Raw genomic sequence first — 19550 nt, forward strand, 5'->3', positions numbered from 1 at the left:
GGCTGCGGCTGCCGCACGCTGGCGGCCCTCATCGGCACCGAGACCCGCGAGCCGGCCGACGGCGGGCCCAACCCGCTCCGCGAGGCGCGCGCGCGGGGGATCGACGTGGCCTCCCACGAGGACCTGACGCTCGACCTGCACAACCGGCCCGAGTACGGCCTGGCCCTCGACTTTGCCCACCTGTGCATCCAAGTCGTCCGCACCGAGCTCGAGGGGCCGTGGCCCATCGGCCAGGGTCTTGTGGACGCCGCGGACCCGGACCCGGACCCGGATGTCGATGGTGGTGGTGGCGGTGGTGGTGGTGGCGGTGGTGGTGGTGGTGATGGCGGCCCCCAGTCGAGGAAGGAGTGGGAGGAGTGGGTGCGCCAGACGCAGCAGGGTAAGCGCGGCCTGGCGCTGCGCGAGAGCCGCGCCGAGAGGGAGGCGGGCGAGGAGCTCGAGCGCAAGCGCAAGGAGGCCAAGGCGGCGCGGGCGGTCAAGCTGCTGCAGCTGCGCGACATCTCGGACAGGCTGCACGGCGTCACGCGCAGGCAGCACAAGAAGAAGGAAGCGGCGGCGGCCACGACCGACGACTGTGACGACGACGACGACGACTACGACGACGAGGCCGGCCAGGGTCGGGCGGACGAGGGGCAGGGCATGGGCGAGCAGGGCCATGCCGAAGAGCTCGACGGATACAACGAGGCGGAGGAGTCCGAGTCGGAGGAGTCGGAAGTGTCCGAGGAGGAGTGAAAGAGTCACCCTCGTTCCCACGACACGGTTGGCCGCCCTTTGGTACCTCGGTTTGATGGCTTCACGCTTCGTTAATTATGGTCCGCCATTTGGTTTCCATGCGCTGGTTACCCACATACCACATATTTATTCCTTTTTTTCCATCCTTCTTCTTTTCCCCTTCATGCACCCCCAGTTCCTGCCCCGTCATATTATTGACCCATCTTCGTTCCTGATTCTTTTCACATTCTCGTCAGTTATTGTCAAATATTCCTTATCTTCTGCCATCTCACTACCGGCCGCAAAACCCCTACCTTCCGCGCATCAGCCCCAGCCACGTCCTTGGACATGATGTTCCACAGCACGACACCAGGCCCGCGTCCGAGGGATTTAGTTACAGACATAGACACCCAGTTAGGCAGGTTGGTACCCATCTATCCAGCACCAAGGGAGATAGATGCGTCTCGGTGTGTGGGTGCAGTATCGCACACGAAACTCTCACACGTCGAGGCGGCCTCTGTGCAGGCAAAAATGACGAGGAACGCGCAGAATATACAGCCCATACATAGATAAAAGTGGGGACAACTATGAGAAAAATGTGACCTCGGAAGTCAGGCTCCAAGAAAAAAAAGTAATGGATGAGATCCTGAATCTCCCCGGCGCCAACCAAATCGGTATCATCGTGAAGTGGCCAACAACTCCACCCCGTCCCAGCCCAAGCAAATAAAACAGGAATCCATGGCAGACGTATGTATGTACGCGTTGACTCTACACAACGGAAAGAACCCCGCCGCCTGCTGCGGCATTTCCTTCCCACATCACCTCTTTTGCTGCCCTTCAACGAAGCTCAAGGCCGCCTCGGTGGGAACGCAGTCTATGGCGCTAGTTTTGTTGGTGAAAGTGACTCCGTAGCACTTGTCTGCAACGAGCACGATCTCCGGCCGGAAGGTGGTGCAGATGAACTGCGTGCTGTGCTCCTTGGATATCGAGTCCAGGAGGCTGGCCACGGCCGTCCGGTACTGCGCGTCAAGGTTGGCATCGACCTCGTCAAACACAACCATTGGACTTGACTCGGTCTGCTGGATGGCGAAGATTAGGCAGAGCGCACATAGACCTGTAGAGAAGACGAGTTCGTGTTAATACGCAAGCAGCCACATTTGTTTCAGGCAATGGGGCGGGGCGAAGACATGACGCACTCTTTTGGCCACCACTCAGCTGCTGGATCTTCTGTTGCTCGTCAAAGACCTTGGAGTTGAAGGACACGCTGATGCCAACGCCGACGTAGTTTTCCACCGTGTGCCGCTGCTCGTCGTCGGAATCCTGCTCGACAGGTCGGTTGTCGGCGCGGCGCTGAATCACGAGCCGACCCTGGCCGGCGGGCACCAGCAGCTCGAAGATACGGCTGAACTCCTGCGACACCTGTTTGAATGTGCGCTCGATGGCCTCGTCTTTCTTCTGGTCAAGGTGGTTGATCAGCTCCTCGATGGACTGTTTGGACGAGTCGAGCTCCTTGCGCCGCTTGATCAGGTGCTCCTGCTGTGTGGTAAAGCTATTGTACTGCTCAAACGCCTTTTTGTTGACGTGTTTGTACTTCTTCAGGTTATCGTTGACCTTGGCGAGCCTACTCTCAATCTGTTCCAGAAGCAGTGTCAGCGGCAAGTCAAACGTCTATACGGCAGAGACAAAACAATATACGAACCCTTTTGAGCTCCATCCGCTCGTACTTGTCAAAGGCCTCTTCAGGCAGAACTCCAAGGTCTCGAATGTTCTTGGCGAACTCGGCAATCTGCGAGGTGATGAGCGCCTTCTTCTGCAATCCCTTCTCGAGCTTTTTCTGCAGTTTCTCGATTAGCGCCTTGAGCTCGTCGCGCTCTTCTTCTTTCTTTTGCTTTTCCTTTTCGAGCTTTGCCGCTTCGGTCGCTGCCTCCTCCATGCTGACCTCAGCCGCCTGGAACGCGGCATCGAGCGACGCGATCTTGCGTTGGAGCTTCTTCTGCTGCTTGAGCGCGTCATCATAGCTGCCCGCGCCTCCCATGCTGCTGGCGGGCGCTGTAGCGTCTTCGCGCGCCAGACCGGTGAGCTCATCCTCCTTGCGCCGCAGGTTCTGGTTCAGGTCGTTTTCCAGAATCTGCTTCTTCTTTTCCAACTCGCCACGCCTCTTACTGCAGTCTCCCAGCTGCATCCCAAGCTCCGTCACCTGCTCTCCAAGAAGCTGAAGTTGCTCTTCCTCTTGCGCTGTCAGCGCCTTCTTGAAATCACTGTTCAGCTCCGCCTCGAGTGCCGATAGACTCTCGTCAAATCCTCTCATATCACTGTCGACCGTCTCGAGACTCTGGGTGACCGTCTCGAGATGGTTTCTCTTGTTAGAGAGCTCTGACCGCCTGAAGGCCAGCTCGCTATCTTTGCTCCTGAAGTCTCCGTCAAGGCGACGCATCTCTTCCTCAAGCCTCCTGTGGTGGCCCAGCGCCGTGGTGATCTCCTGACCCTTGACTTCGATTTGCCTGCCGACCGTGTTCGATTCGGACTGGAGCTCCTCGAATTCCTTCCTGAGTCGATTGACCTCACGAACGTAGCTCAGACGGGATGCTGTTGGGTCCGTATAACCGCCGCTAACAGCGCCCCTTTTCGAAGTCGTATCGCCATCCATCGTGACACAGTCGACGTTGTGGGTCCGCGAGATTTGCGTGGCCACGTCACGAGACGCACAAAGCACGCTCTTCCCAAACACCTGCTCAAACGCCTTCTTGTACTCGCCGTCAAACGTGATCTTCTGGAGAAGGGGAAACGCGCTGTTGGTTCGGGGCATGTTGACGGCCCTAGGCCGCAGCTGAGCCAGCGGCATGCAGGTGATGCGGCCACCTCTCTCCTTGTCCAGCATCTCGAGGAGCATCGTGCCAGTCTCCTTGTTGTCCACTACGTAGTGGAACAGGCTGTTTCCGGCCACTTGCTCGACAGGGATCCGATATGCCTCGTCGACCTCCATCAGGTCCGCTAGGATGCCGTATGCGCCTGGGATGTCATGCTTTCTCTTCAGCCGCGCAATCGTGTCAAGGGCGCGTGCCGTCGACCCATCCATGACTTGCGCAAGCCTTGAGTCGGCCCTCTCCTTCTGCTTCCTGGCACTCGTAAGTTTGGCATCGAGCTTCCCATACTCTCGCCGTAGCTCCTGCCTCTCGTCATTGAGCGTGTCCAGTTGTTCGGTGGCCTCCCTGAGCTGCGTGTCCAACTCCGTTTTGCGACCAACCCGCGAATCGAGGTCCTGCCGCAGGCGCAAGATCTCAGCCTCCAGGTTCTTAATCGCCGCCTTCGTCTCGTTGATGTCTTCTTCCACGGCGAAGCGGTTCGCCTTGTGGGTCGTGAGCGAAAGGTTGAGACCGCTGATCGTTTCTTGTAGATAAGCGTCGCGTTCGGCCTTGGTCTTGAACCGGGAGTTGCGCGACTGCTTGCCATACAGTCGCTCGCGAGCGGCCTTGGCGGCTTCGAACTGCTGCTTGACCTTGTCCTCCTTCTGTTTCCTCTTGGTGTATTCGGGAATCAGCTTGGCGAGCTCAGCCTCTTTTGACTTGATGGCAGCCCTCACGGCCTTCAGCTCCCCGTCACGCTCCTTTTTTGTCTCCTGCTGGGTACTCTGAACCTGGGACAGTTCCCTCAGCCTGAGCTCAACTTTTGCCATGGTCGACGATGCCTCGCGGCGCTCCTTCTCCAAGCTTCCCCTCTCTGATTCGGACATTCCGATGGACCGCTGAAGATGAGATAGCCTGTCTTCGAGTTGAGCAATCGTCTTCTCGTTTTCCGCCAGCGCCTGCTGGAACTCGCTGCTTCCATCGGCGCCCAAGCGAGCCTGTTCGATACTCTCGAGGGTCTCGGTGAGAGTCTGCTGGTGGTAGAAGTTGTAGGCGTACTCGAGGCATCGGCGTTCCCGGTCGCTGACCTGGAAATTTCGGAGGTCTTCTTTTTCTTTCTCGAGCTCCGTCAGGCGCTCCTTGACGTCCTTGAGCAGCTCATCGATCTTTTCCCGCTTGTTGATGGTCTCTGCCATGATCTTGCGCGACTCTGTGCGTCTTGACTCATAGCTCTCAGTACCCGCAATCTCTTTGAGCAGCTTGAGACGGTCCGACTCTTTCATGTTTGTCAAGGCCGTCACACGGCCCTGGGGCACAATGTAGTAGGGGTTGACGCGCGAGAACCCGGCCATTTCGAGCAGACTAAAGACTTCGTTTCGTGACTGGACGACCTTCCTGTCGATCGAGTACTCGTCCTTCTTGAGACTAATGGTCCGCTTGATGATAACCTCCTTGTTTCCGGTATGGAAGCGGTCATCGGTGTTGTCGAAGATGATCTCGACGTAGGCGGTCATGACGGCCGAGCCGGAGCCCTCGTGGAGCAGCGCCTGGCGCTCCTCGCGGCTCATCTGGGTGTATGCATCGCTGAGCACGAAGCGAATCGCGGCGAAGAAGTTGCTCTTGCCGGAGCCATTTCGTCCGACGATGACGTTTGTGCCCGGCGAGAAGGGCTCGATGACGGTCTGCTCCTTGTAGCTGTTTCCGGAGGCGAGGGCCGTCAGCACTCGCACATGCGAACCTGCGCGGGCGCAATGGCCAGCCCTGCGCAATCGCACCATCCTTGCCGGACCTACCTTTTGAAGCCTTGGATGATGATCTGTTTTATGAACATGATTGCGACGGCTGCTGCTGCGGTCGCGGCAGCACGCAAAACAGGCGATTGAGCTCAGGGGACCCAGCTTCTCTTTCCCACGAGGCCGGGAGAAGCTCACAGCGGCAAGATTCAGACTGGGGGCCGTAGTCTGCAGTCTGGCGCATCTGCCACGGTTGAGGGCTGGAGGGGAAGACACGACGCGTCCGTCGCGACGAATTGTCCGGTATCCACATCAAGCTTCGCTAGCTGGGCGGGTCCGCGCATGTCATCGTGTGTGGTGGCACGTGCACTGGAACGGTCAGCGATACAAGGCGCCATCACGTGGGCCATGGCGTCGCGGCGAAACAGCCTTGACTGCAACACGCCCTGGGAGCTCTGGGCTCGAAAAGGCAAAAATGGCACGCTCAGATTCGAGTGGGACTCGGAGTGAGGGAGTGAGCCTCTGCAGAACTATGAGCCGCGCAAGTCTGTTGTTTACGAGGTGTGACGGGCGAAGGGGCCAGGACCAACTCAGACGACAGATGTGAGCACGCGAGGTATATCCCCGTGGATTTCCCGGCTGAGGCCTGAACCGGCTTGCATGGTTCTTCGCTCAAGGTTTGTTTTGAACTTTTTACTTCCGTTACCAATATGCCTGGCCTCACGCTCCCTGTCATTTTCCTCCGATCTTTGTCAAGGCTTCAAGGCCCCCAAGATGAGATGAATGGACAGGAAGCATGTGCGATGCTTTAATCACCAACCAACCCCAGCCCTCCAGTTTTGCCCTGATTTGATCAACCGAACGATGGAAACACCCGAAGAAAGTGCACTTCTATTCAGGCAGCACTGGCTGGCCATAGTGTTGTGGCAAACAAGCCTGGACATCGGGAATCCTGTCTCCTGGGGTATGCGAGGGCAGGCTACGAATTGCTGGCGTTACGTTGTGGGTACCGGACGGCAGGCCAGGGTACGTGGTGCCCAGATGCCATGGAAGTTGGCTGGCCCAGGGCGCTACCAAGTTGCTGTTGGTTGCCGACGCATTGACCCGCGGCGACATCCGTTTGATTTTTCCTTGTCCCTTGCCTTACTCTGTCCTCTGTCGCCGTGGTTGCGGAGGGGAACGGGCCCTGCAAGTAGTGGTGGAATTCTGTTCCATCGTGGATGTCACCTACAAACGAGGCCATACACCTGTCATCATCTTGCCTGCCCCGAAACTCATTCCCAGCCACCGAGCTGTGGTTTGCGTGTTGTGGTTCATCAGAGCTTCTGCAAGATTCACCGTGAGCACCCCAAGGGACAACAGCTGAAGAGATTTGCAATAGTGGTAGTGAATGGGAAGGGGAAGAAAGCGAGAAGAATAAAAGACGAAGAGGATGAAAAATGTAAAGGATGAAAAAACAAAGAGAACAAAAAAAAAAACCACAAGGGCAAATGGAGAACCCGCTGGTCCCGTCGCGGCGGCCATGCGAAAATCAGCCCGATGGAAAGGGAAAGTCATTGTCTGCGCCCAAGGATCGGTCGGTACCTGCAAACCTGTCCAGTGGAGTGTGGGACATCCGTGCAATCTAGACATCGGTACATACGTATTGTACATGCTGCAAGCTTAGCATACTGGAGCGCACCATCCCGTCCTGCGGTGGCGTGCGCCCGCTCAAGCCACAACCCTTTCTCTCTCGGAGGTTGCCATTTGGTGCAGCCAAGAGCGCATCCCCGCGCCTGAAATCCCAAGCGACAGTCAGCCTGTCCACGGGAGAGATCCGCTGACACAAGTGTCGCGAACCTGCCGAGGATGCTGGCAAAGATACGTAGACAACGAACATTCCATCGCGGTCGAGCCGACGTAGCAGAACTGGCGCGTCGCATATGAGGAAGAAAAAATAGGGTGGGACCAAGGCAGTTTTGGGTTATTTACGTCAAGGCCAGTAGTGGGTACATGGGGGCCAGAATGACGAGATCACCTCCCGTCGACTCTGGCGAGAGAGAAAAGTGAAAAAGAAAAGGAAAAAAGAAGAATAAAAGAAAACACAAAAGTCTCCAGAGGGCTTCTCTGGTACCGTGTCTCCGTTCCAAGGGTAGAGAATAGGGCGACAAAGACACAAGGCGGCGAGGAGATTTGGACATGGGGCAGCGACAGGGATTGCAGGGGTTCCAGGCAGTCCGAAAATGGCGCTAACCGAATAAGCGAGAGCAGGCGCCAGCAGGGAGAAGCCGTTGGGCCAGACGTGTATAAAAATATGGGATACTCATATAGAAAGGCCGGCCTGCCCTCCACCCGATTTTCCACCTGCCTGCTCGCTCCGTCACCAGCCGCCAAGTCGCCCACCCCAGCCCACCGCAGGCAACCACACGTTTGCACGCACTCGACAGCCCAGTCCCGCGCACAACCGAGGCCACGGCTTTGGTGCCTGAACTGTGAGGCTTTATTTGCATGGTTTCGAGTCCCGTCCCCGCGCTTTGCATCCAATCTCGCGCCAGTCACATTTTCCCCAGGCGCTTCCTGATTCGAGCTGCCCACCACGCCCCGCCTGCACGCCAAAGCGGGTCCACCAACCACGGCGGTACTTGATTAGCTCCATTTGAATTTCCCGACCGACGAGGCTATTCCCATCCGCATCCACTTGCCCTACACGGCAATTCCTGGTGTTTGCCCACTCCTGTCGTCGCTGCCATCCACCAACATTTCTATTCTCCCCGCCATTTGTCCTTCTTATCACCTTTAATCCGGCCACGCTACCCTCGTCGCACAGCTGGTCACTTTTAATTGTCTTGTTGGTTTGCCCTGCCCCGTGGCAGCCCGGCAGGCGCGAAGGCAGGACTAGGACTTGCTCCAGCCCTCCGTCCTCGCCACATCCACCTCCCAGGTGCTTGCGTCCTCTCAGTCGGTCTCACGCTGGCTATCAGATTGCTTATTCGCAACATTTTCGAATTTGTAAGTCTGAAACCCCCAAAGGTGCCTGGCCTGGTGTGGCACTCCATCGCAACTGCCTCCGGAATTGTATCACCTTAATGCGCTCCTCCTCTTTCCACCTGTGCCCCTCCTGTTTGCATCTGCAGGCGCCCTTCACCTTGCATCTCGTGCAACCTGTCTGTAATAGTGCGAGTAGAATCCGCACACAAACAGGGTACCACCTTCTCCCACCTCTCAGTTACACAACTTCTACCCCTTCCTTTGCGCCACCCAATTCCAAGTCGTTTCTCGACGTGCAGCACCTCACTCTGTTGCACAGCCTCCAGCTCTGCTGCCAAGTCTTTCCACCACTACTCTAGTCCCTCAAGGAGAAACGGCCCGTTTGATTACTTGACCCGACAGACTCGCCTTGCCTGCCAGGCGTAGTAGATGGCTTTGGGTGTAGGGGCAATGCCCGCATGTTCAGACGGGGACTGCACCCTGGCTTAGTTTCTCGTCCTGCCAAGGGATAGGAGGATAGAACAGCAGGGCTTACTCAATTTGGACAGGCATAAATAACATGGGCGCCACGGCCCTGTGACCCGAACCAACCACTACCATTGACATGAAGCAAACATGGCTTCTAGGTGAGCAATCATCCATGCCTGAATTCCCAAGCGGCGAGAGACGCGAGATGCTGACCTTTGCGCTATAGACTTGACCGACTCGTCACGTGAGTTATAATCGACTGCCTGCACCTCCCATCCTGCTTGGCATCTATCAGTAGTGGCATCCCGGCCTTGCGATCTAACCGTTGTTTTACTTGACAGGATCCTTGAGACTGGCAGCACCCGGCTGATCCGGGAGACTGCTGTCAACCAGCTTGCTGATTGGCAGAAGTTGCACCCCGAAGAGCTCTTTAATCTACTCTCCAGAGTCGTCCCATACCTTCGCCACAAGGATTGGGAGACGCGAAGCACGGCAGCAAAGGCCTTGGGCAAGATCTTGGAAAATGCCCAGGCGTACGATCCCAACGAGGACGACGGGACCCTCCTGGCTGGCAAGGAGGACCAGCCTAATGAGAGTGATATCGTGAAGAAAGAGGAGAAGGACGTTGCGCCTCCCTCGCAGCCAGGCCTTCTCCGCCTAGAGCACTTCCCTGTCGAGAACATCCTGAAGTATGGGAGAGAGCTAGTACGGGGCGCCAATGTCGATTTCGCTCTGGCCGCTCTGGATCCCCAGGCCCGCCTTACTCATCTAAAGAAGACTCTAGATGGCCGGCTGGGGCTACTAGGGCGCAAGGTCGAAGATGACGAGGTGGCCGTCCAGACGGAGAACGCTCCAAGTCCAATGACCGCCATGGAGTCGAGCGCCAACGGCCTCGGGAAACACGACGCAAATGGCAGCTCCGGGGCTAGCCATTCGGCCGAGGCTAGCGGACTAAGCGCCAGGCAACTTAACGTTTTGAAGAGGAAACGCAAACGCGAGGCCCAGAAGGCGGTTCAAGGCAAAGCCGGATTTGGTGACCTGTCGCTGCGCCGCAGTACGACAACAGGCTCCGAGGGCCTCGTCGATGAGACCCCCATGGCCGAAGGCGAGCCCAAGGCGAATGGCAAGATGAACGACTACTTCAGCCTCGACCGCCCGGACGACGTAGATGAGGATACCAAGGTGGTCTCCGAGTTCAAGGGGCCCATAATTCCCATCAAATCGGAATTGGAGGCTGAGGATACCATGGAGGGCTCCGAGTGGCCGTTTGAGAGGCTGTGCGACTTCCTCAAGGTGGATATCTTCGACCCGCAGTGGGAGACGCGCCACGGCGCGGCCATGGGGCTCCGCGAGATAATACGAGTCCACGGCCGCGGCGCTGGTCGACTGAGCGGCAAGGCTCGCCATGAGAACAACGAGTTGAACAGAGCGTGGCTGGACGATGCCGCCTGCCGCCTGTGCTGTGTGCTCATGCTTGACAGATTCACCGATTACAGCTCTGACACGTCGGTGGCGCCCATCCGCGAGACCGTGGGCCAGACGCTGGGATCTGTCCTCTTCCACGTCCCTCCCGAATCCGTCCACGCCGTGTACGCGATCCTGCACCGCATGGTGATGCAGGAAGACCTCCAGCTCGACCGCCACGTCTGGGCCATCTGCCATGGAGGCATGGTCGGCCTCAGGTACGTTGTGGCTGTGCGCAAGGACCTGCTTCTCAAAGACGGCGACATGATCGATGGCGTTGCGCGCGCCGTCATGAAGGGGCTCGGTGATCAGGACGATGACGTGCGGGCTGTCAGCGCTGCCACTCTAATCCCCATGGCCAAGGAGTTTGTGACCATGAGGCCTGGCTCCCTCGACGATCTCATCTACATAGTGTGGGAAAGCCTATCAAGTCTCGGCGACGATCTCAGTGCCTCGACGGGCAAGATCATGGACCTCTTGGCAATCCTCTGCAGCTTCCCCGAGGTTCTCAGCGCCATGAAGGCCTCGGCCGAGCAGGATGAGGAGCGGTCCTTCACCCTCCTTGTGCCGCGCCTCTACCCATTCCTCCGCCACACCATCACATCAGTCCGCCTTGCCGTGCTCAAGGCCCTCATGACCTTTGCAAACCTCGGCGCCGAGACGTCTTACGGCTGGCTCAACGGAAGGATACTGAGGCTAATCTTCCAGAACATCCTGGTCGAACGAGATGTGGAAACCTTGAATAAGTCCATTGAGCTGTGGACGTCCCTCGTCCGATGCCTGGCCAAGGACCCTGCCGCTCTGGCCATGGAGTTTGGTGCCCATGTCGAGTCCCTGATGCAGCTGACCCTCCATCCGATTGGCGTCTCGCGCCAGCCGATTCCCATGGACGCGACTCTGTTCCTCAAGCCGTCGGGCGGGACCTACGCCATGCCCGGCCTGCCGGCACCCCCAGCTCGGCGGTCTAGTCCACCCGAATCTGGAGAGCGGGCGACAAAGCGCCGGCGCAAGTCCACTAAGGTCGACGACGCCCCCGTCACAACACACACGCATGACGTTGACGGCGCAATGATGCAGGGAGATGTAGACCTGGTCGGTAACGAAGTCCTCGTTCGGTCCAGGATCTCCGCGGCCAAGGCCATGGGCCTGATCATGGCGCTAATCCCGGTCCCGTACCTGGGACCTTTTGATGCGCTGATCACCTCGGCCTTCTCGTCGGCATACTCAACCACCCAGTTGACCGCCTGTATGGTGGTTGACGAGTATGCCAAGAACTGCGCCGACTGCAAGCAAGCCGCCAGGTTTGAGGCGCCGCTAACGCAGATGGTGCTAACTGAACGGCCTTCTCACTACCGCGACCTCGTTAGTTACGTTCAGCGTGTTCGCTCTCAGTGCCAGCAGCTTATTGGACTCTTCCGTGACCACGGAAAGGTGGCTCCAAGCAAGCTTCCCGTGCTCGCCGTCGTCGTACAGGGAGAGGCCGAAGCCGGTCCAGGTGCCTTTTCAGTCGCCAACGCCGAAAAGGTGATTGGCGATGACTTCGATAAGCTCAAGAGAGCCATGGCGCCAGGCCAGCGGCTTATTGCCGTGCCGCAGCTCACCGAGGCCCGGGAGCTGACCGCCACCGCCATCCAAGAGGCCAAGGCAGCCAAGGACGCACGCGACGTCCGGATCAAGGCCGCGGCCGGCTGCGCCCTCGTGGCGCTCAAGGCTCTCCCTAAGAAGCCCAGCCCGCTGATCAAGTCTATCATGGACTCGCTCAAGACGGATGAGAATCAGGAGCTACAGTTCCGCTCGTCCGGCACCATTGCAACACTTGTCCGGTTGTTCACGGAGGGTGGGCGCCGCGGACCTGCCGACAAGGTGGTTTCCAATCTGGTCAAGTTCTCGTGCGTTGAGGTCGCAGAGACCCCCGAGTTCCCCATTCACTCTGCCAAGACAAACGTGGTTCTGTCGATGCAGAAAGAAGAGGACCGAGTGGACCACGCCGACGCCGCTAAGTTCGCTCGCGAGGCAAAGGCCGCCCGGATCACGCGTCGTGGCGCCAAAGAGGCGCTCGAGATTCTCTCCAAGTCCTTTGGCCCCGACCTGCTCACCATCGTGCCCAGTCTCCGCGGATACATGGAGGAGCCGCTCATCAAGGCGTTCTCGGGAGAGCTGCCGGCCGACGCGAGAGATCCCGAGCAGACGTTCGGACAGGAAATCGTGGATGCCATGTCAGTCATCCGAACCCTGTGTCCGACGTTGGATACAGCTCTGCGTCCCTTCGTTATGCAGATGGTGCCCCTCGTGATCAAGGCACTGCACTCGGAGCTCTCAGTCTTCCGCTACATGGCTGCAAAGTGCATGGCCACCATCTGCAGCGTTATCACTGTGGAGGGTATGACGGCCCTGGTCGAAAAGGTGCTGCCGTCCATCAGCAACCCGGTGGATCTCCATTTCCGCCAGGGTGCCATTGAGGTCATCTACCACCTGATTGCCGTCATGGGCGATGCCATCCTGCCCTATGTCATCTTCCTTATTGTGCCAGTTCTTGGTCGCATGAGCGACTCGGACAACGAAGTCCGCCTGATAGCCACAACCTCATTTGCCACTCTGGTCAAGCTGGTTCCGCTAGAGGCCGGCATCCCCGACCCGCCTGGTCTTTCCGAGGAACTTCTCAAGGGCCGAGACCGCGAGCGAACCTTTATCTCACAGCTGCTAGATCCCAAGAAGGTGGAACCGTTCAACATACCTGTCGCCATCAAGGCTGAGCTGCGCTCGTACCAGCAGGACGGTGTGAACTGGCTGCATTTCCTGAACAAGTACCATCTTCACGGCATCCTTTGTGATGACATGGGTCTAGGAAAGACTCTGCAAACTATCTGCATCGTCGCCAGCGACCATCATCAGCGCGCAGAAGAGTTTGCCAAGACGGGTGCGCCCGACGTGAGGAGGATGCCGTCCCTGATAGTGTGCCCACCTACTCTCTCGGGGCATTGGCAGCAAGAAATAAAGACATACGCGCCGTTCCTCAGCGTGGCGGCCTACGTCGGACCCCCGGCTGAAAGGAAGTTGATCAGGGATCGACTCGACAAGGCGGACATCGTCATCACATCCTACGACGTATGCAGGAACGATATCGAGATCATCGAGAAGTACAACTGGAACTATGTCGTGCTCGACGAGGGACATCTCATCAAGAATCCCAAAGCGAAGACGTCGATCGCTGTCAAGAAACTCGCCAGCAACCACCGCTTAATCTTGACTGGCACACCCATCCAGAACAACGTGCTGGAGCTGTGGTCGCTTTTCGATTTCCTGATGCCTGGGTTCCTCGGTGCGGAAAAGGTCTTCCTCGACCGGTTTGCCAAGCCCATTGCCGCGAGTCGCTACAGCAAGGCATCCTCGAAAGAGCAAGAAGCCGGCGCGCTTGCTATCGAAGCGCTTCACAAACAAGTCCTGCCCTTCCTGCTCCGACGCTTAAAGGAGGAGGTTCTCAACGACCTTCCGCCCAAGATTCTGCAAAACTACTACTGCGATCTGAGCGACCTACAGAAGAAGCTGTTCGAGGATTTCCAGAAGAGGGAGTCGAGCAAGATTGCCGAGCAGGCAGGACGTGAAGACAAGGAGGCCAAGCAACACATCTTCCAAGCGCTGCAGTATATGCGGAAGCTGTGCAACTCACCCGCCCTCGTCATGAAGCCTGGGCATAGGCTGTACGAGGACACGCAGCGGATCCTCGCCAAGCAAGGCACCAGCCTCGAAGACCACGTTCACGCGCCAAAGCTCGGCGCGCTGCGGGACCTGCTCGTCGACTGCGGAATCGGCGTGGAAGGCACCGACTCCAATGACCCACTGTACCAGCCCATCAAGCCGCACAGGGCACTCATCTTCTGTCAGATGAAGGAGATGCTCGACATGGTCCAGAACACTGTGCTGAAGAAACTGCTGCCCTCGGTCTCCTTTCTTCGGCTTGACGGTTCGGTCGAGGCCAATAAGCGGCAGGATATTGTGAACAAGTTCAATAGCGATCCCTCGTTCGATGTCCTGCTGCTCACGACCAGTGTTGGTGGTCTCGGCCTGAACCTGACGGGAGCCGATACGGTCATCTTTGTTGAGCACGACTGGAACCCGCAAAGAGATTTGCAGGCCATGGACCGCGCCCACCGAATCGGTCAGAAGAAGGTGGTCAACGTGTATCGGCTGATCACGCGGGCCACGCTCGAGGAAAAGATTCTGAGCCTGCAGCGGTTCAAGATCGACGTTGCGTCGACTGTGGTCAACCAGCAGAACGCCGGATTGGCGACCATGGACACGGACCAGATTTTGGACCTCTTCAATCTTGGCGACTCGGGCCCTGGGCTGATCAGCGACAAGCCGGAGGGCAGCGGTATGGACGGTAGAGAGGAGGATATGGTGGACGTCGAGACGGGCGACGTTCGGCAGCCAGGCAAGAAGGCACCTTGGCTCGAGGACCTAGGCGAACTGTGGGACAACCGCCAGTACGAGGAGAGCTTCGACTTGGACGGCTTCCTCAAGACGATGCAGTAACCGACATGCTTCCTACACAACCAGGCATGACTAAGGGTGTGTTCCATCTGCTCGGCCTCTCGCGGGCCACCATCACTATTTCTGTCTCCTGAGCCTCCAAGGCAGGCCAGCATGGCCGCGCTCATCGTTGACAGCGAGTCCGTCTGGATCATGTATCGAATATGGGCGACAGATGACGCCCAAAGTACTTGTGCGATGGTATTTTGTGGCCCAGGTGGCGAGCAGGATAGAAACCCAACTCATCTTCTTTTCGACTTGCCCCCTGGGACAGTGGAGGGGGGCTTTATTTCCAGTGTTATCGGTGTACCGTTTATTCCCAAATCATGGCAGGAGTTTGGACTTGGGCGAGCGAGGTCTGTCGATATTTGTGCTTATTTCTTTTCCCCTTCATTCCCCCCCATCTTGTTTGACGTGAGAAGGAGACGTCGAAGAAAATGGCATCCCCAACTCGGGCCTGTTTGGCCTCTTTACCCTCTGTGCCCATTTTTCACAGTCAAATTCGGTGGGGGAATGGTTGTGCCCTGCTTTTAGCGCTTGCGAGCCGGCGATGCATTGCTACCTACCTCACCTGCCGAGGACCAAGGTAGATGGGAGTTGAGGGTGTTAAAAGTAATCGTATTCTGATACCGATTCTTCCAGTCAAGACGTGTGTGATGCAGCAGTGCTAGGTGGGATCGAGGCGCATGCACGATGACCTGTGGCGATACACTTCTGGTTGCCTGCTGCCTGTGTGCCTGCCGCCGCCAACCATCTCACCCCTGTCTGGCATGCAGCGACCCCCACTCCGACCCCGCCAACTGGCGGCAACAGAGCCCGATGATGAAATGGAATTGATGGGGCGCGACAGCGCCGCTCAAGAGCTGTCGTCGAGCTCGAGAACATTCTACAGCCCGCCCAGGCTGTCGTGACAGCCCACTCCACCAAATAATATCGCAAAGTCCAGCACGACATTCACGCTGAATTGGGGTACATACACAACCAACCTCAATCCTCGAACCACCTGCCTCCCTATCTACCTATAGCGAGGGAACGAGAAAGGCAGCAAAAATGCCCCTGGACTACAGTAAATGGGTATGCACCTCCACCGTGGCACACATCACACCCCCAAGCACGCACCACCCACGGAAACAAACTGACCACTGTACCTTGCTTCTATCCCGCAGGATGCCCTCGAGCTCAGCGATGATTCGGACATCGAGGTGCACCCCAATGTGGACAAGCGGTCCTTCATCCGTGCCAAGCAGAACCAGATCCATATGGAGAGGGCGAGGCGCAAGCACGAGATCGAGACGCTGAAGTACGAGCGCATCATCAACGATGGCCTCATGAAGCGCATCAGCGCCCTGCTGGCCTCGCTCCATTCTCATGCCGCCGACACCCAGTCCCGCAACCCGGTCGAGGTCGCCTTCCAGGCCGTCATGGAAAGCGCCAGGAGCCTGCGCGCCGAGGACGACAGGCTGCCACCCCGCCCGGCTGGCGTGCACTCCGAGGACAAGGACGAGGTGCCGACCTACTCCAAGATGATGGCCACGCTCCTGGACCAGATCAACAAAGGCATGGAGGAGCGCAAGGTCACGCATGACGAGAGGTACGGCGCCATAACCGCCGAGATCGAGGAGCACCTGTCCAACGTCAAGAGCCTACAGGCCGAGCTGGAGAAGAAGCTGGCCCAGCTGGAGAAGGAGGAGAAGAGCAAGATCACGAGCGAGAGTATCCACACGGGCTTTGACAGCTCCCACGTCAACAAGGCGTCGACGCCGTCCGCGCCCGCCGCAGCAGGCTCGTCGTCGGCGGGTACCAAGCCGGAGCTGCTAAACCCCGACTTCGACACCTCGGCCGGTGGCGCCTTGGCGACCAAGAAGAGCGCGGCCACTATTGGCGACGATGAGGAGCTCGAGGCGTCCCCGGCAGGTCGCCAGTTCGCAGCCATCAAGCCGGGCGAGTACAAGACGAGCATGCAGTTCATGACGGTGCACCCCGAGGTGCTAACGGAGCGGGAGACGGACGCGCTGCTAGTTATGGCGTTCGACGCGCAGCTATCCGGGCGCGAGGACGAGTCGCGGCGGTGCGTGCACCAGGCGCTCCTGCTGCAGTACTGCCGGGCGCTGGGCCGGGACGGAGTCCAGCTCTTCTTCAAGCGCATCACCACCTCGGGCCACCAGGCACAAGAGGTGTTCTTGAAAGATGTGCAGGAGACCTATACCAAGATCAAGGTCCGGACGGCCGAGATCAACAAGCAGAGGGCAGCCGAGAAGGCCGAGGGTGGCGGTGGTGGCGTGGAGCAGATCCAGCTGCATGCCGTCGAGCCCGGCACGGTGCTCAGCTTCCGGGTCCCTGACAAGGAAAGCCAAGACCCGCAGGAGCAGGCGGCGTCAGCCATCTTCGAGGCCTTTACGCCCGAGATGAAGAAGGCGATACAGAGCGGTAGCCTTGATGAGGTCAACAAGGTTCTCGGAGAGCTGGACGTCACCGAGGCGGAGGAGCTTGTTGGCAAGTTCAATAAGGTATGGACTGAGCTCTCCAGGCGCCCTAATTCCGGAGCGGCCTGCGACATCCTGATTACGACTGCCCCCAATCTTCCCACAAACTTAGTTTGTGGAGGCGAAGATGTGAACATTGGCTAACTTGGTTCCGCAGGCTGGTATACTGAGCCTCGAGGAAGAGATCATCGACACCACGACCGAGGAAGGCAAGGCCGCGTTTGAAAAGAGAAAAGAGCAGCAATCGACGCTCTCGGATGATCCCGAATGACGAGATTGGGCTGTTTAATGTGCTGCCCGAGTTTATGTGACTATGATTCCATCCTCTACCTACCCAAATACGAGGCAGAAAGGTGCTTTCGCCCCAGGCTTCACAATGGGTCGCTTTCTTTACTTTCGGGACGCGCCCAAGAACTGTTTCGGTGCTACCCAAGCTGTGCTGGCCGTTATGAAGAGATTTTCTTTTCATCGGGCTGTTTATCGTCGGATGCTCACGAGCTGGATACCAGTCTGTTGAACAACCTACTAAGTCTTATAAAATGCATACCGGCGCTCAATGATAACACTATGGGTTTTAACTACCAGGTACTTAGTTACCCATCTAAATATTTACGACACATGCACACATATGTGAGCAGTAAAGGTAAGTTATGTCGTTCTTTAGCGTCGTGTCATCCGAGACCGATGCGGTTCCGTGGCGGGAGATCGCCTTGTTGAATCGTGATGTTGCGATGGAACTTGTTGGGTCCTATTTTCGTGATGGTGTTGACCCACCAGAACTCAAGCACCAACACCTTAGCCTCGCCCGGTACGCCCGTCAGCTTATGGCATATGGACCCATCGCGGGCTATGGTGATCGTTCCCATGGATCCTAGGGCGCGTTGTAATGGCCTGAGGCACGCGGCGCCATTTTGCCTACAACGTTGGCCGCCTGAAACGACCAAAGTTCGGCCGGTGTCTGTATCTTGAGAGCTTAATGCGGCTGGGGGCTACTGCGTGCCTATCCAAGTGCTGGCGTGGCATCGTGGATAGTGCGCCGAGCATGTGCATGGACGAGCATGTAAATTCAGCTGCAACCCCGATGTATGTCTGCCAATTAGTGCGATGCTGATGTGCTAATTAAGGAAACCGAGGTATGCAGGATTCGGCAAAGTAAGCGCCCAAGCCAGCAGCAAGCCACAAGGGCGGGCCATCTCAGCTTTCAGCCATTGTCAGCCCATCTGTGCGGCTGCAGTTTGTGAAGAGGGGACAGCTCAGCCAAGGTGGGCGAACACCTCAGACAAGGTGGGGAAAAGTGGACCCCCAAACCTCAGCCAAAGGTGGCAAGGGGGGCAAAAATGCGTATGCGTTGCATATGCAATGCATATGCATTTTAAAATAAGTTAATAAATAACGTTTAATATAAATTATATAAATATATATTAATATTATAAATATAAATACAATATATTTACGTAAATATAAATATAAAAAATTATATGTATATTACAAAATAAAGCAATGTTACGACCAACAACCACCTGGCTGGGACGGAAGGCCGGGGAAGCGAAGGGTAAGCAAGCACCTACCCCTTACCACAGGGAAGCTTAGGTAAGCCGCCCGTAATCTGTTAACAAAATCACAAATTACTTAGGTGATTTGTAATTTGTCGACAAAATTATAGGTTACCTCCTTAAGAAGCTTGGGGAAAAGCAGCGTAAGGAACGGGCTATAAAAAGGAAGGGTTTTTTTACTGTTTTAAGTAATTTTTAATTAAAGCTTCAGCATTAATTAAACTTTAATTAGCTTTTAAATAACCTTTGGAGCAAGCATTTAAACCGCACCCAAGTTACTTTGTAAATCCCCTCAGTTTGTCAAATTACGTGCTACTGTTCGATATTCCTCTGGTGCCTTACCTTAGGAGCAGAGGCCTGATTGTAACAAGCAATAAAAAATATATAAATTTTATATACGTTTTGCGTATGCAATGCATATGCAACGCTTATACAATAATTTAAAAATTTAAAAATAAATTATTAAATTAAGGCCTCTGTTAGGGGTCAATCGGTGCAGAAGCGGGTGGTTACCGGGTTACGGGCCGGATGCGGTGTCTCCTTTGTCAAGCCTCCGTAAATCTCTTACCAAAGGTGCTATCGCCAACAAAAATTGTTCCTTTTTTAACCTCCCCCTCTTTCGTGCCCCTTCGGGCACCCGGGGTCGGTCCTTTAAGTCCTTCGCGCTCCAAGCGCTTTCGTGCAATTTAAGCTTTATTTTATCTTTTAGCTTCGCCATTATACTTTGGCCGCAATACCGGTAGCTCGCCGGCATGTTCCCGAAAAGTCCGTGCCCGGTTGGCTGCTAGCGCCCTTTTT

The 19550-nt window shown here is 56.7% G+C and overlaps 4 protein-coding genes across 4 annotated transcripts in view; 3 read left to right on the forward strand and 1 right to left on the reverse strand.

Moving 5' to 3' along the window:
• GGTG_03902 (hypothetical protein) overlaps positions 1-732 on the forward strand; it is a gene marked incomplete at both ends in the record, with an annotated part of 4707 nt that extends 3975 nt beyond the window's left edge. Inside the window, one exon of the mRNA XM_009221685.1 lies at positions 43-732. Within this exon, the coding sequence (XP_009219949.1) occupies positions 43-732 (690 nt within the window). The remainder of the gene's footprint in view (positions 1-42) is intronic.
• Positions 733-1199: 467 nt separating this feature from the next.
• On the reverse strand, positions 1200-5629 carry GGTG_03903 (chromosome segregation protein sudA). The gene is made up of 4 exons (XM_009221686.1): positions 5348-5629; positions 2411-5249; positions 1908-2343; positions 1200-1825 (listed from the first exon to the last, which is right to left on the reverse strand). Exons 1-4 carry the CDS (start codon positions 5383-5385, stop codon positions 1530-1532), a joined length of 3609 nt encoding a protein of 1202 aa, XP_009219950.1. The 5' UTR covers positions 5386-5629; the 3' UTR covers positions 1200-1529.
• Positions 5630-7639: 2010 nt separating this feature from the next.
• Positions 7640-15390, forward strand: GGTG_03904 (TATA-binding protein-associated factor MOT1). Its single transcript, XM_009221687.1, has 4 exons — positions 7640-8275; positions 8803-8880; positions 8949-8966; positions 9064-15390. Exons 2-4 carry the CDS (start codon positions 8870-8872, stop codon positions 14717-14719), a joined length of 5685 nt encoding a protein of 1894 aa, XP_009219951.1. The 5' UTR covers positions 7640-8275; positions 8803-8869; the 3' UTR covers positions 14720-15390.
• A 204-nt stretch (positions 15391-15594) lies between these two features.
• Positions 15595-18376, forward strand: GGTG_03905 (hypothetical protein). The gene is made up of 4 exons (XM_009221688.1): positions 15595-15790; positions 15883-17223; positions 17357-17842; positions 18341-18376. Exons 1-3 carry the CDS (start codon positions 15767-15769, stop codon positions 17468-17470), a joined length of 1479 nt encoding a protein of 492 aa, XP_009219952.1. The 5' UTR covers positions 15595-15766; the 3' UTR covers positions 17471-17842; positions 18341-18376.
• The last annotated feature ends 1174 nt before the right edge of the window (positions 18377-19550 follow it).

This window comes from Gaeumannomyces tritici (assembly GCF_000145635.1).
Source record: "Gaeumannomyces tritici R3-111a-1 unplaced genomic scaffold supercont2.2, whole genome shotgun sequence".
Classification (NCBI taxonomy): Eukaryota; Fungi; Ascomycota; class Sordariomycetes; order Magnaporthales; family Magnaporthaceae; genus Gaeumannomyces; species Gaeumannomyces tritici.

Bases quoted from the DNA above. Each gene is read 5' to 3' on its own strand.
- GGTG_03903 (XM_009221686.1), bottom strand. From the start codon at position 5,385: ATGTTCATAAAACAGATCATCATCCAAGGCTTCAAAAG. The intron at 5,250-5,347 runs GTAGGTCCGGCA...CTCCGGAAACAG, and splicing joins ATCATCCAAGGCTTCAAAAG to CTACAAGGAGCAGACCGTCA. The intron at 1,826-1,907 runs GTGCGTCATGTC...TCTTCTCTACAG, and splicing joins GCTGAGTGGTGGCCAAAAGA to GTCTATGTGCGCTCTGCCTA.
- GGTG_03905 (XM_009221688.1), top strand. From the start codon at position 15,767: ATGCCCCTGGACTACAGTAAATGG. The intron at 15,791-15,882 runs GTATGCACCTCC...TCTATCCCGCAG, and splicing joins CCCTGGACTACAGTAAATGG to GATGCCCTCGAGCTCAGCGA. The intron at 17,224-17,356 runs GTATGGACTGAG...TTGGTTCCGCAG, and splicing joins TTGTTGGCAAGTTCAATAAG to GCTGGTATACTGAGCCTCGA.